The sequence below is a fragment of the Cricetulus griseus genome, chromosome 4 (genome assembly GCF_003668045.3).
Source record: "Cricetulus griseus strain 17A/GY chromosome 4, alternate assembly CriGri-PICRH-1.0, whole genome shotgun sequence".
In the NCBI taxonomy this organism is placed as follows: Eukaryota; Metazoa; Chordata; class Mammalia; order Rodentia; family Cricetidae; genus Cricetulus; species Cricetulus griseus.
Window position 1 is genome coordinate 144317948 of NC_048597.1, and position 14108 is coordinate 144332055.

A 14108-nucleotide genomic window follows, 5' to 3' on the forward strand; every position below is an offset into this window, starting at 1 on the left:
AGCACCTCCAAACAACAAGATGACCACTTATTACTGGTAACAGACATCTCTCTGGAGATTGCCATGGTAACATTCATCCCTTCCAACAGTCCCTGACACCACACGCTGAACAGTTTTAAAATTAAATCATGGTTAAAAAATATAAAGAAAACTTAAGATGACATACCAATAGTCTTATCCTCCATTGCCCAAGAAGCTCCAATTTAACATCACATTCTTTGATATTTAATCTCAGTTATCCTAGACAATTTTCACCAATTAAAATATCACTCCCAATGAGTGACTGGCCAAAAAGCCAAGAGTAGCATATCACCATATCAGCAAATATTTATAAAAACTAGGATGCAAAGGAAAGGCAGTTTGTTATGGCTTTAAGCATTGTTAACAATAAGAAATCTCAATAACTTAGAATTACATAACTATCGATACACACTAGCAGGGAACAACAATTATGAACTGAGAGTTCTAATAATTTCTTAGAAGTTCAGAATTTCTTTACTCACATGCCAAAGCATTGATTGGGGTACAGCAGCTCCCCTGGAAAAAAATAATGCTGTCAACCAGGCTAGGAAGGTGGGCAAGACCCCAAATTCAGCTTCACAAGCCACAGTGGCTGTTTAGTACGAGCTGTTCATGTATCTAATTATAAAGTGACCTTGTGTCCCCACTGTGAAACTGTTGACAAGCTCTGTATTTAAAAGCTTTTGTCTCAGGAAGGAAAAGCTATTGAGAAAGCCATGAAAAGTTCCACAAGATTAAGAGTTTCATGGATATGTGTGGTCCCATATCCTATCACTTTTCAACATTATGAAAAGTTTCAACTCTACGCAGAAGTGCAAAGAGCAATATCATGAACACCTGTGTACCCACAACCAAGTGACAGATTTGTAATGCTTAGACTGAGTCACAGAAGGCCTTTTTAAATGGTAAACAATTACATAGGAAAATAAAAATGTGTGGGTCGATCTCCCCACTGCCATCCTCCCGCCCGTTAATATCCTGTACTACCCTGAATGTTTTCAGTCACTCTATAAATAGTACCGGACTATACACACCAATCTACAGCTTGTTCATCCCCTGCATTTTAATTCCAAAAATTGATCCATGTTGACACAAGCACATTTAGATCATTTATTTTAATTACTACATAAAGTTTATTGCATGATTACGGCACATGTTATTTTATTCCCTGATAGGCCAGTTAGGTTGTTTGCTTGTTTTTAATTTTCCCTAATCTAAAAACACAGGAATGAACATTCTTATCCGTGTCTGGGTACACATCTACCATGACTCCTCAAGGCACAATTTTTCAAGGCACTGCAGTGCATGGTGCATACATCTGTGGCATTACCAGGAGCTGCCAACTGTTTTTTTGTTTTGTTTTGTTTTGTTTTGCTTTTGCTTTTGCTTTTTTCTTCAGCAATCTAACCCAGACTGGTGTCCTGACTCAGCCTGCACAAAGCCCCAGGTTTGATCCCAACACACACACACACACACACACACACACACACACACACACACACACACACACACATCTAAAAATCCCCCCAAAGTAATCAAACTAAATGACACCTTAACCACCAGTGTCTGGGTTTTGAGAAGGTCTACTTCTTTACATCTCTGTCCTCAAAATGGCCAGACCCTCTGCTTTGCCTACCAGGTAGCTATAAGACATCTCAGTCTTAGAGTTTTATGTTTTCCTGACCCCAGTAAGGCTGAGCATCCTCCCTGCATGTACTGGCCATCTAGACCATTAATGTGACTTAACTTCTCAAATTCCTCACAAGCAAATGGAGATAATAGTGCCCCCTCTCAGGGATGTTTTAGAACTGATTTTAAAAGCATTTATGTTTTGATTGTGAGTCTTGCCTTTAACGGTGGTGGCACACGCCTTTAATCCCAGCACTCGGGAGGCAGAGGCAGGTGGATCTCTGTGAGTTCCAGGCCAGCCTGGTCTACAGAGTGAGTTCCATGACAGGCTCCAAAGCTACAAAGAAGCCCTGTCTCGAAAACCCAAAATTAAATAAATAATAAAATTAAAAAAAATCATGCCAATGCTATGTCATTCAATAAAAAAAAAATTACTGGACCAGCTAGATGACTTAGTATGTAAAGGTGCTTGCCACCAAACCTTATAACATTGAGCTTGATCTCTTGGACCCACAGAGTGGAAGGAGAAAATTACACATACTATTGTGGTTACGATTATGAATAAGGAGGCTGGAAACATAAAGTGTCTCTGCCATTTCTCCTGTTTGTAGTCTCCTCTGGATGATGACTGCAAGGCTGAGAGCAGGTTCTTTGCAACCCCTCTTGCTCAATCAAGATAGCTCCCCAAGGTAAGAAGTTACACTGTCTGTTTCTGGTGTCCATTCAGGAAAAGTGCAGTCAGCAACACAAGGCATTATGTAAACTAAATCTCAATCAATACACTTGTGAATGTCACCTTGTTTGTGACAGGATCATTATCTTCAATCTCAGCAATTGTTCTATCACAGAGTAAAGGGAACTCTGAAAGAACAGGATGGTGGAGGTTGACAGGGACTTGCCATCCCCAAGTATTTCCTGGAGTGGAAATACAGTCAGGCCTTCATAAATTTCACTATTCCCAGGACCACTCCATTTCCCCACAGAGTCACAGAGATCTTACCTATGCAAAGGTAAAGGGCAATCATAGCATTAATTGAAAAACTAAGTCACGTGTAATAAAAGTAATAATCAAAAGTATATTGAGTCTGGGCATGGTAGTACACACCTTTAATAGCAGCACTCTAGAAGCAGAGACAGGCAGATCTCTGAGAGTTTAAGTTTAATGTCAGCCTGATCTACAAGTGGAATTCCAGTCTAGCCAGGGCTACAGAGTGTGACCCTATCTCAAACAAAGTATTCTGAGCTGAAACATTAGCATTTCAAATTTGATTCGGGCTTGGACTACACAGTGAATTCTCATCTATTATAGAATACAGAGTGAGACCTAATCTAGATAGATAGATAGATAGATAGATAGATAGATAGATAGATAGATAGATTGATAGATAGAGATAGAAGATCATTCTGCCTAGACTCGGGAAATATTGGATGTCCTATGACCAATTGCCTCTGACTCTCTTCATTTGTATTTGACCTTTCCTTTGTGGATGGCTGTGCTCATCTTTGTGCCCTTAGCTAGTAGAGTCAGGGAACATACACAGCTGGATGCTAGACCCATGACGTATCCCTGACATCAGCACCCACTGGTGACTGGCAGGGCCTCCTCAGATGTGCTTCCATATCATCTAAAGTTCATGATTACTGTCCCCCTGCAGTCAATTTCAACTGGCACACAGACACCAGAAACTCCTCAGTAACGACACTCAGAGGTTCTCTGTCCTCTCCAGAGTTGACTCAAGACTCAGCTGCAGCCCAAATATAATTAGACGGCCCTTCTGAAACTCTCTAGGTGCAAGGCTTTCTTCCACACATGAGTGCCAAGTTTCCACTTTCAAGAACTTAAACTGCCATATAAAATGCCCTAGCAAGGATGAGTAATTAGACACTGTAATGGAAAATTAACTGTGTTTTTATTTAGAGCACTTATTTTAACAAGACTTTTTTTCTAACTATTATTAAATTGCAATAAAAATAAATTAAATCCTGAGAATTTACAAAGACATTCTGTTTTGAAAAAATAATAATAACAAATGAACACTCTCCTGGAGAGTATTTATTTTGTTAATGCTATGATGTTTGTGTAAGGTCCAGATCAGAACCTTGTTATTAATGAGTCCAAATGCTGAATCTGTATCTGCCACACTTGCTGTGGGAGAGACATGGTTTGCAACTCTCTAGCAGCTAAAATAGCAGGCACTAAGTAGGCCCCCTGTGAATTCCCTCAGCCCTTGGTCCTCTTTTTCTCCTGTCCTGCTGATTGACATAGACGTGTGTGTGTCCTTGCAGCAGAATGCTTTGTGAACATTCTACGAGCACCTGTGGCTTTAGCAAGTTCCTGAAGTAGGAAGGATGCTGGCTAATCCAGATGTGAGCCCATCTCAAGAGACACACTGGGAAGAACTCTTCCACCCAACAAAAGTGCCAAGCAAGGACTTCCTAAGAGAAGATGCGCACATCTCATAGCACCCAAATCCTTGCAGCCCTTCAGTCATATTCCAGTTAAGAGTTGGTAAGCTAGCTCAGCCATGAAGCCACAAAATTTACTTCAGGACAGAACAAATGGCAAAAATGGGAGAACTGGCTCCTTCACTTCCACAGGAGGGACAAGCAGAGCACAGTGAGTGAAGCTCGGACCATCCGAGCTGTTATTCTTTTCATTTGTTCCTTTCCCTGCAGCTCTCCAAGTTCCGGAGCTCCAATCCCTCCTCCTCCTCCAAAGAAACACTTTGGATATATCATTTCTTCAGCTGCTTACCCCCTGCAATGAATGTTAAATGATAGGCAGTACCAGGCTCCAGGAAACTCCACGTAAGGTGCCTGGCATGAATCTAAGTAAAATCAATGTTACCTGTTTATTGTCTGTGGACAGTGATTTCAGAAGCCACCTTTATTTGGTCTGTACAACAAAATGTTCCAACATATCCTGCGATATAAGGTTGAACCTGAGCGGCCTCAAGATTTCACAGAAATCCACTCTCTTTTTCTCTATTACCTTCTTTTTTTTCTTTCTAATGTCTCTTTACAATTTAAACAACCATATTCAATTTTTACTGCTTCTCATATAGGCTGCTGGAAAATCTGCAATGTGCTAAAATTAACTTTTTAGTATCTATACCTGGCATTATAAATTCTGTCTTCTATTTCCAAGAATAAATAGCCTGCATATATGTAAGTGGCTTTTGTGTGTGTGTGTGTGTGTGTGTGTGTGTGTGTGTGTGTGTGTGTGTGTGTGTGTATTCCAAGCAAATATAAATATTTGTTTAATTGAACTTGAATTCAGTGATATATAAAGGATTGTAGCATTAGAAGAAGCATTTTAACTCTGAACAGAATTTCTGATCTTTTTTCCATCTGCAGTTAGGAAAATCGGTAGCAGCAGAGACTTTGTTAGTAAACAATTCATAAGCTCTTATATCCAATTCCTAAGGAACCCCTCAGTGTCTCAATTTAATTTCTTTAAAGAGAAATTATAAAACTCAAGAGGTGATAACTCAAATATATTCTGACCCTGAGCAAGTCCCGATGCTGTATGTCCCTCAGTGTGTTCACCTTTCAAATGGGAATAGGAGAAACTGGTGTGAGTAATTGCTAATAAAAGCCTGCTTGCCTCTGGCAGCATTGATAATGATCATTTTCCCAGACCCTGGTTTCCGTTTCTCCATTAACATTCCAGGGTCCAATTCTCAAGTTCCCAATATGCTACAGGACTTGGTCTCCAACTAAAAGAGCTGAGGTTTGGGGAACTTCATAAAGCACTTGCTGGCTCTCTAAAGCGGCAAGAGTCGTGCATGTCTGGGCCTTAGTTAACTTTTCACAGAGTGACACTCGGTCTTTGTGAAAAATGTGCTCAAGGACACCACCCCAAAGAACTTGTTTCTCATGGACCCACCAGAGGATAAAATGTTCTCAATGCCAACTCCTAAGATAATCAGCCTGTCCCAAATGCCCCTTTTAATTGGTTGACTGTCCCCTGGGTGTGACTGCATGAGTTTATCCAGGGTGTGTAACCAAGATACAACAGTCTTCCTGATTTCTGAGAATCCTGACAAGGGCAACAGTGTAAAAAGTGGATTGAACTATGTTGAAACCCAATGTGATGCTGTGACTCTGCAAAAAATACATACATACATACATACATACATACATACATACATACATACACAGACAGACAGACAGATAGATGGATATCTTCCACTTGGGTAGATTGTCTTCTCTCATCCTGCCTGTCATCTCCAAAGCTATGGCCAGACCTAAAGGATTGACACTGAAGGTCATGGATAGATTCAGCAGAACCATCCTGTCCGAGAGGGGGAAAAGGAGCTAGACTACAGATTGTACTAGAATAATTGAAAGCCACAAGCCATAAAGTGTCCAAATGTCTGCATTCTCTTCCCTGAGATGAGCAAATGGAACTGTAAGCTCATTTTAAATAGCAACAATAAATTATAAGTAATTAATACCGTAGGTATGTTTATCAATAGCCTTGCAGGAAAACCCGTAGGGTGAGCTGTTGCACGTTTGTGTTTGTGGAACAAGTCATCTGTTTTCTCCGAACATTCCCCAAATTTAGAAACTCTGACCGTCTCTAAAAATGTAAACCCAGAGGCAAAGTTTTCAAAAATTCCAGTGCCAACAGCTTTACAATCTAGTCTATGTGAGAGGTCAGTTCTATTCAAGCAACTTTCTGTCAAAAACAGTTAATGATGATCCAAAATAGACAACAGCAACACACCCCAAAAGTTTTATTATATTTATAAACTCATAAAGTGCAACTTGTTTGGGTAAACTTTGGATCACCTCCTCCATTCTAATATTTGAGAGATGATTACTGACTTCCAACTGGCAATATATTTGGTTCTGTGTGAGGATTACTGTTATCAGATTTAAAGAGAAGAGCTACGGGTCACATACACAAGTAAGTCAAAAAATACTGTCTACCACACTGACAGTGCGAACAGTAAACTTTGTTTAAATGGAGGCTTTCTTTAGATCAATGATAAACTTTTCTTTAGTTTAGCTTAAAGAGAAGGATTCTCCTTAGCATCTATTAAGGTGGTTTAGGGGGAACTACTGGAAAACAGCATTTAGAGACCACTCTCAAAGAGTAAAATTATTGTGTTTTCAATAAAGGGCCTGTTGAAATAAACAATACTTTTTGATGATGAGTATTCATTCCATCAAGGGGAAAATGTTTAGTAATAAATGATTTCCAGGTGATTATCTGCCTAATGAAAAAGATTTCCATTCCTCTGTTTACTTAAACACAGACTCATCTGCCTGAGGAGATTTGATATCATGCATTGCTACCTGGATTACTAAATCTAGCAACAAGGACTGCTTAATTAGGTAGAAGTCTTTTAAATGTGGCTTTTGTTCTGCCCCTATCCTATGTGGTTATTATGCATGCTGGTAAGTCAATTGGGAAGAACATTTTAGTCTTAGTTTTCAGTGTTTTGCCTGGCAAAGTTCACTTCTGTTGCAGTTATTTAAGCTGGTGGACATGGGCAAAATGAAAGATGAGAAGATTTGGTAACTTTAATTCCAGTATAAATTTTCACTTACTGTGAATTTCTTGTACATTGCTCCTGCCATACATGCTAAATATCTCTCTCTATCCAGAAAGATAAGTTACTGTTTCATTATAGATAACAGCAACTTATGATTTTTATTTCTCATTAATTTTTAAAAGATTGTGCTTACCCTAGCTAAGATTCTTGAGTCTGTATTTGACACTTAAAAAGTATGAAAAGGCTTTGAAAGCATGAAACCCCAGAGAAGTCACTAATGGGTTTCCCGTGATCTTACATGTAAGACTTCCACTGAAATTGTAAACCCACTGAAGGCTTAGGATCTGAAAATATGAACTGTTGTTGCCAGTTTTTATGAGTTTAATTCCACTAGCAAATCCTACTTTCTATATTTTAAGTCTCAACTAGAGCAAAATCAAGACACATTCTGAAAGGAACAATCCAAAGGAAGAATGGAAAAAGGCAAGAAAACCACTGCCAGTAACCCCTCCTGGCACAAACCACCAAAGAACTCCTTGGAACATAGGACTGGCCTACCATGTCTGTCAACGCACGTTTAACACTCCCAAAACTGCCTTTGAATCGTTAGACTTTTCTCTGTTTTATTTCCCATAAAGTTCAGTAAATCATGGAACTTACTCAGCCTAGACTGACTGCATGACAGTTTTCTGGGCTTCCCCTACCCCCTTTTTCCAGCATGTTTTTTTGCATGACCCAATTCTGTGACTCCTGCGAACCATGAAAACCTGCCTCAGAATCATGGCAGAGGCCCTGAAAGTCAGCAGGTACTAAGGGACCCCTAGGTCTTTAGGAACATTGTTTTCCTCCCTGGAGCCTCTCTCCTGGGCAGTGACTGAATAGGGTGCACTGGGATTTGCCCGGAATCAAATCCTCTAAGATTTGCATTATTGTAGCAAATAGATGTTCTCAGGAGAAGATTTAGCCTACTTATCCCAGCCTGGCATATTCACAGACTACTCACCATGTTAGGCACCACTTGCAGCAGACACACAAAAGTAAGAGTATCAACATGATGGGTATCCCCTGTGTTTCTAAAATCCCCTTTATGTATCTTATTATTTCCTTGTTTGTAAAATTCAGTATTACGAGGCTTATTATGGGACATCAGATGTAATTCTACCTTGCTGACAAAACCTGTAATATTCATTTTGTAGCCAAATAAATGTAGGAATATCTTGCTTTTGCAAAGACCTTGGTACATTTATTACAGATTTAGTGACATGTTTAGCCAGACTGTCGATAGAAGCAAGGGAGAAATAGGATTCTAAACATTATATTTAGCAGCTTTTTATTCCAGATAGTTCTCATAATAAGTAGTCAAGAACCACTGCGAGCACACGCTTCGATTTTTCAAAATATAATTTCATGAACTTGCTTCATGGCATCTACACAACAAGTATAACGCCAAAGGCCCCTCTCGCGTGGAAGCACTAAGTGTTTGCTTTTAATAGAAAGTATGGTCAAGAACTTCTTTGAAAAAAATTTTTTTCTTCAACCCTTTTTTTAGCTACATCCACGGTTTTTGTAGCCTGAATCCCTACCATGCCAGGAAACTTTGAGATCCGGAGCTTCTCTCACGGCACTCAAAAGTGTTTTAAACGTCTTTGGATTGGTTTCCTACACAACTACTTTTTCAATATTATTACTAAATTCTGTCTCTTTCCTTTTGGTCTAGCTTTTGTGGAGAGAGGAAATCAGGTTGGAAGGCTGTTTTTACTGTTACTAGTGTTAGTTTTAGTCACTTAAAACAAACAAGGGGTTGATCCTCTGTTTGTGTCAAAACGCAGCATAGTCCAAAACTACTTCCCTAGAGAGAGGTCATTTTAAATACAGTTCGGCGGATCCAGTAGTTTGTTTTGAAGCCCAGGAAACCGATTTACTTGTAAAATTACAAAGGAGACATAAGTCGGGCATTAAGGGTAAGACCAAGTTCAAGTTGAAACATACAAACTCACTGCGCGAAACTACCTAGGCACCGCACCGAATCTGGTCAAGTGTTTTGAAGTTTCTCATTGGAACTCCATAGCGCCAGGAAGGAGGGAGCTTTCTCCAAGCAGGACGGGGTGCTATAAAGGCGCCCCACTCCAAGGGCCGCTTGGTCTTAACTTATCTCCCATCCAGGGAGCGGTACCTGCCCGGGAGGGTTGCAAACGCTTCGCTTTTGAATGTCCGCCGCTGGCGAGTTTGTTCTCCTTGCAAGGACGCAGGAAAAGAATCCCTTGGTCCCTCTCGCTCTCAGGTTGGAAAGCAGAGGCGACCGCACAAGGGCGAAAGTACCACAGCCCACTATCTCCCAGCGATTGTCTTACCGGTACAAGAGTGCAGGGGCTTGGGTCGCACCACCAGCGATGGGCACACAGAGTAGAGGGAAAGTTTCTCAAAGTAGTCGCAGGTCTCCTTGGAGAGGATCTCATCGATCATGAAAGTCTTGTAGCGCCGCCTGGCTGCTTTGAGCTGGCCGGGTGAGCTCAGCCTCAGTTCCGCGTGGCAGTGCATGGTGATCGGGCACTGGAGCCTGGCGACCTGAGTGCTGCGAGCGCCGGCTCGTCCAGGAGCGCGGGGGTTGGCACGCAGGCTGGGGCCAGAGCCCCACTCTTCCGCAGCCAAAGGGGCGGCGGGGCCTGGAGAGGCGCGCGGACGGACCTGAGCTGGCACGGGCGCGCCTGCTGCGTCTACACCCACCCGCCGAGCAGCATCTTTGACTACAGCCTTTTTGGGACACCGCAGCTGTCAATCAGCGCGCACTTCCTGCAGGGCCAGGTGCGGAGCGCGAGCCGAGGGGCGTCGGCCGCCACCCCGCCCCTGCGCGTCCGTGCGGCCCGGGCGCTGACCTGCTCACCCACGGTCGAGCTGCTCTAGATCTCGACCTCCCGCCGGCCCGAGTCGAGCGCTCCCCACGCTGGCTCTCTATTTTAAGACACTTGCTTCGGCTCTCCTCTCCCCCTCCCCCAAGCTCCAGGTGTGTGTACTGGGGTGCGCGCGCACGCGCGTGTATGCACGCGCAGTCAAGCCGGTGCGCGCCGCCTCCTCCTGCCGCCCAGGCGTCCCGCAGCGGCTCTTCCGAGCTGCATCTTCCCCTGCCCTCCCTTCGAGCCAGTCCTGCCAAAAGGGCCACTGCTCCCAGCCCCCGCAACAGTGCGAATAGCTATGTCCGCCTCTCTTGCCACAAAGCAGGGGAGTCCTCGTCCAGACTCCCGAGGCTCCGGGCCCCAGAGCACGCGTTTCCCGACCACCACTGTGCCTCACTTGTCCCCGCGTGGGCCATTTCCCAGGACCTTGACGTCCCCTTCTCAGGCCGCAGCTCCCAAGCCCGCGCTGCACCCGTGCGCTCCTGGCATGGGACGTTTGCGCCGAGGTTGTAAAGTTGATTGTCTCAGGATCCCAAACTACAAATGACCTTAGAACATCCCGTTGCCCCAATAATAAATCGGGGGAATAATGTGCATTTGTGTGTGTGTTTAAATTCTGGTCATAAAACGGTTTGCTTTACTGGAAAGGGCCAAAAGAGTGGGATCACGACGTGTCGATAGTCAGCCCAAATTCTGGCTTTTCCTGTGCCCAGTCCCGGTTTTCATTCCCAGACATGACAGACTTCAAATGTTTGGAGATTGTTTGCCCCTTTTTCCTTAGGGTCCTAATCTCAGAGTCTGTCCCTATCAATTGTTTTCAACAACAATCCTTGCGTGAGAGGGACTGGGCCGGCACCTACGTGCCTGTGACAGCTTATGCTGTCGGCGACTCGCACCGCCGTGGAAAGCGACCTCCCGGTGCACTCGGCCCCAAGAGTGTGTCCCTAAAGCGGTGTACGGGAGCTGGGAAGGAAAACGACCGTGGAGACACAGGATTTTGGACACGAACAGCTGGTGATGCTTCCTCGATGCTGGTACCCTGGGGGTGACCGTGAGTCTCGGGGGTGTTCTGCCGGGCTGCGCGCTCCAAGCATGACTAGCTACAGAAGCAAGTCGGGACGCGCACCTCAGCCGGTGCTTAACCCCGCGAAGGGACAAACTTGTTGAACTAATGATTAAGCCCTTAAGGAAAATAGGCAGTAATAGACGGAATCATAACCAAGCGTTTGCTATGGCCCGAAGCCCATGTTGACGATCTTTATTTTCCACGTGTCTGCGTCCGACTGATTCCGCTTTCCTCTTAGCCATTTGGAATTGCTTTTATTTCTTCTCCAGACAGAAGCAGCCCGCCAGGACTACAGCTAGGTATTCCGGTGGCGGCGCGTTTCTTGCTTTCATGCCTAGAAGACCCTGTGGCCTGTCTGTTGTGGGGGATCGAGGGCCTAAGACCTGTCCCTGATCAGTCTGAGCGTTGCCATCCGTCGCCTCCGCCCGCTGTGCGAGGAGATGGGGCCAGGGACAGGGACGCAATGCTTGCTGCCAGGGCAATACTGGGAAGCTCTCTTCGTCCCCAGTACAGTGCCGCACTGTAAGCGGCCTCAGAGAAGCTGAATGCTTGAGAAGCTGAATGCTTGGCGGGATCCGCGTCTAACCGAGGCGACAGCGAGGCGAGCATTCAGTGCTCCGAGCCCCGGCACTAGAGTGGCCGCTAGCAGGCTCCGCCGTAGGCTCTGGGTCGCTCTGTGGGAAACCTGCCCAAGTACTGCGCTCCTTTCCTTCAACCCTTTTCTTTGCTCTTTCCACTCATTCTCCCACTAATTCTTTCCCCCCCTATCATTTCTCCTTTTCCCTCATTGGTCCTAGCATTTGGAGCGTCTCAGTTTAGCCCCCTTCTCTTTCCTTGCTTCTGCCCTTCCTTCTGTCTTATTTCTTTTTCTTCCTTCTCCATATCCCATCTTCCCAAACTCCGGGTAGGAGTGGCATTTGTGTACCCCGTGCCGACGATAACTCATCGGCAGACACAGGCTTTGAACCCCTAGCCCAGCAGACAGGAATCAGCCCTTGTACTGGCCCTCTCCCCCTGACATGTCTCCCCCGGCCATCTTCTTTAAGTCCTCTTACTCCCTACTTCCACAGAGCCGGCAGGCACAAAATTCATTTAGGCCCTGCTGTAGATTTGTTTTGAACTCTAATGAATTTTGATAAGCAAAGAAGTAGAACACCCTTCATCAATGCCTTAGTTTGTTTGGTTTGGTTTGGTTGTTGTTTTGTTTTTGTTTTTTGTTTTTTCTTTCTTTCTTCCCACTTTCTACTAGGAAGGCCAGAAATCTGAGGGGCCTGTAGAAACGAATTTCCGCTGGAGGGAGAAGGGGGTGGTTCTGGATCTTGGAATCTGGAGTCTCTGGCGCCCTGGTAGTCATTTCCTAAATAGTGATCTTGGCTTTTCATTTTCAAATGCTAATCCTAATTTCTACTTCACAGGGTTGACCTTTCAAAATCCGTGCCTTTTACAAGCCTCGCCTTTAATTGGAATGCCCTGCCACCTCTCCCCTCCCTCCTTTTCTGACAGAAAAACTAGACACCCATCTCAAATACAACCTTCTCCCAAGAAGCCCTTTCTCATTCCTAGGCCTGTCTGTCCCTTGCTGCTCCTGACTCTATGCTAGCATTTCCTTCACTGTGTTGTCCCTTGCATGTTTTTTTTTTCATCCGATGGGCAATGAATTCCTGATGGCTAATGCTTTGTCCAGCTCCTACCATCAATATCCACATAGCACCTAGCAATGGTCTCTTTCGGTAAATGTGTCCTGAATAAATGATTACATGAAAACTCTGGAAACAGACTTCTATAATGTGTTTGATGGGACATCAAGTCTTAATTAGTTGTACTAAATCTGTCTTTCTCTTTAAATGAGTCTCTACTTTCCTCGTTAAATTTTGAGCTTTGAGTGATGGCATGCAGCCCAATTTCTCTTTCTTTCTTTCTTTCTTTTTTTTTTTTCCCGTCAAGCTCCTTCCCAGGCCCTCTCTGCCACTCTTAGACTGTAAAACATTTCCATGGGAGGAAGCACACCGCAGCTGTCAATCACAAAGTGGAACTTTGTTCAGAATAGTCAGGGGTTTTGTTTCCAAAGTTAATGAAGTGGCTGGAACAACAAACATCTGCCAAAGGGGCTCAAACCTTTTCCAGCTGCTGGAGACTGGCAGACACTCTTCAACGTCCCTGTCACCATACCCAGGCAGTGTCTGCCCTTGCAGCCACTGAGGAACACACAGGGAGAGGGACAGACTGTTTACACTGAGTGGTGAGCATACTAGGTGAGAAAAATTCACACCCCTCCCCAATTTGGCCCCTGATTTCCTGAGACAGTCCAGGATGAAAGAAGGGTACAAGGATGAAAGTTGGACGTGGTGGTCTGAAAACCAAAGATTCCATTTGCCTTTAGATCTCACACTCAGCATCTCCACTCATCAAGAACTCTTGAAGTTTAATGAAAGAATTCTTCTAATCCCAAACGTGACACTTAAATTACATGTAGGACCTACCGTAGGTGTTATCACCTTAACTCTTAGTTAACCACCCCTTTATAATCTTGATTATAATGCAATCAGGTATAATTATGACATTTCGAAGCTATCATTTCTTCAAAGGGGACACAGAGAGCAGAAAGCATTTCTTATAGGCTGGTCACATGTATTTAATAACTTGTATTTCAGCCACTAAGTTTTGAAATAGTTTCAGACATGTAAAAGCAAAATAGGGAAAGTCTTGTAAGCTAATATTCCCCTGGGCCCCAGGTCCATGCCAAAACCATGCTGTCTGTGCAGCCTGACCCGGCAGCCTCAAATAACAAGTTAAAGGAGGTGTATGAGGAGGCCAGCTTATTTTTAATGATGATATTAATTTACAAAACTGCTCTCATACACTGTAAGGCACCTTTTGAAGAGAGGCCACAAATGCAATTCACTTGACCAAAGAGCTTAGAAAGGATGGAGTAGAGCCACCTAGCCTTTCCAAAAAAACCAAATTCAAACTGGAAAACCATAAAGCAATAGCTGT

At 43.9% G+C, this 14108-nt stretch overlaps 1 protein-coding gene across 1 annotated transcript in view; it reads right to left on the minus strand.

The window, feature by feature from the left end:
* Window positions 1-9695, minus strand: part of Barx2 (BARX homeobox 2) — a 64637-nt gene extending 54942 nt beyond the window's left edge. The window contains exon 1 of the mRNA XM_027412207.2: window positions 9509-9695. Within this exon, the coding sequence (XP_027268008.1) occupies window positions 9509-9695 (187 nt within the window). The remainder of the gene's footprint in view (window positions 1-9508) is intronic.
* Between the last annotated feature and the right edge of the window lie 4413 nt (window positions 9696-14108).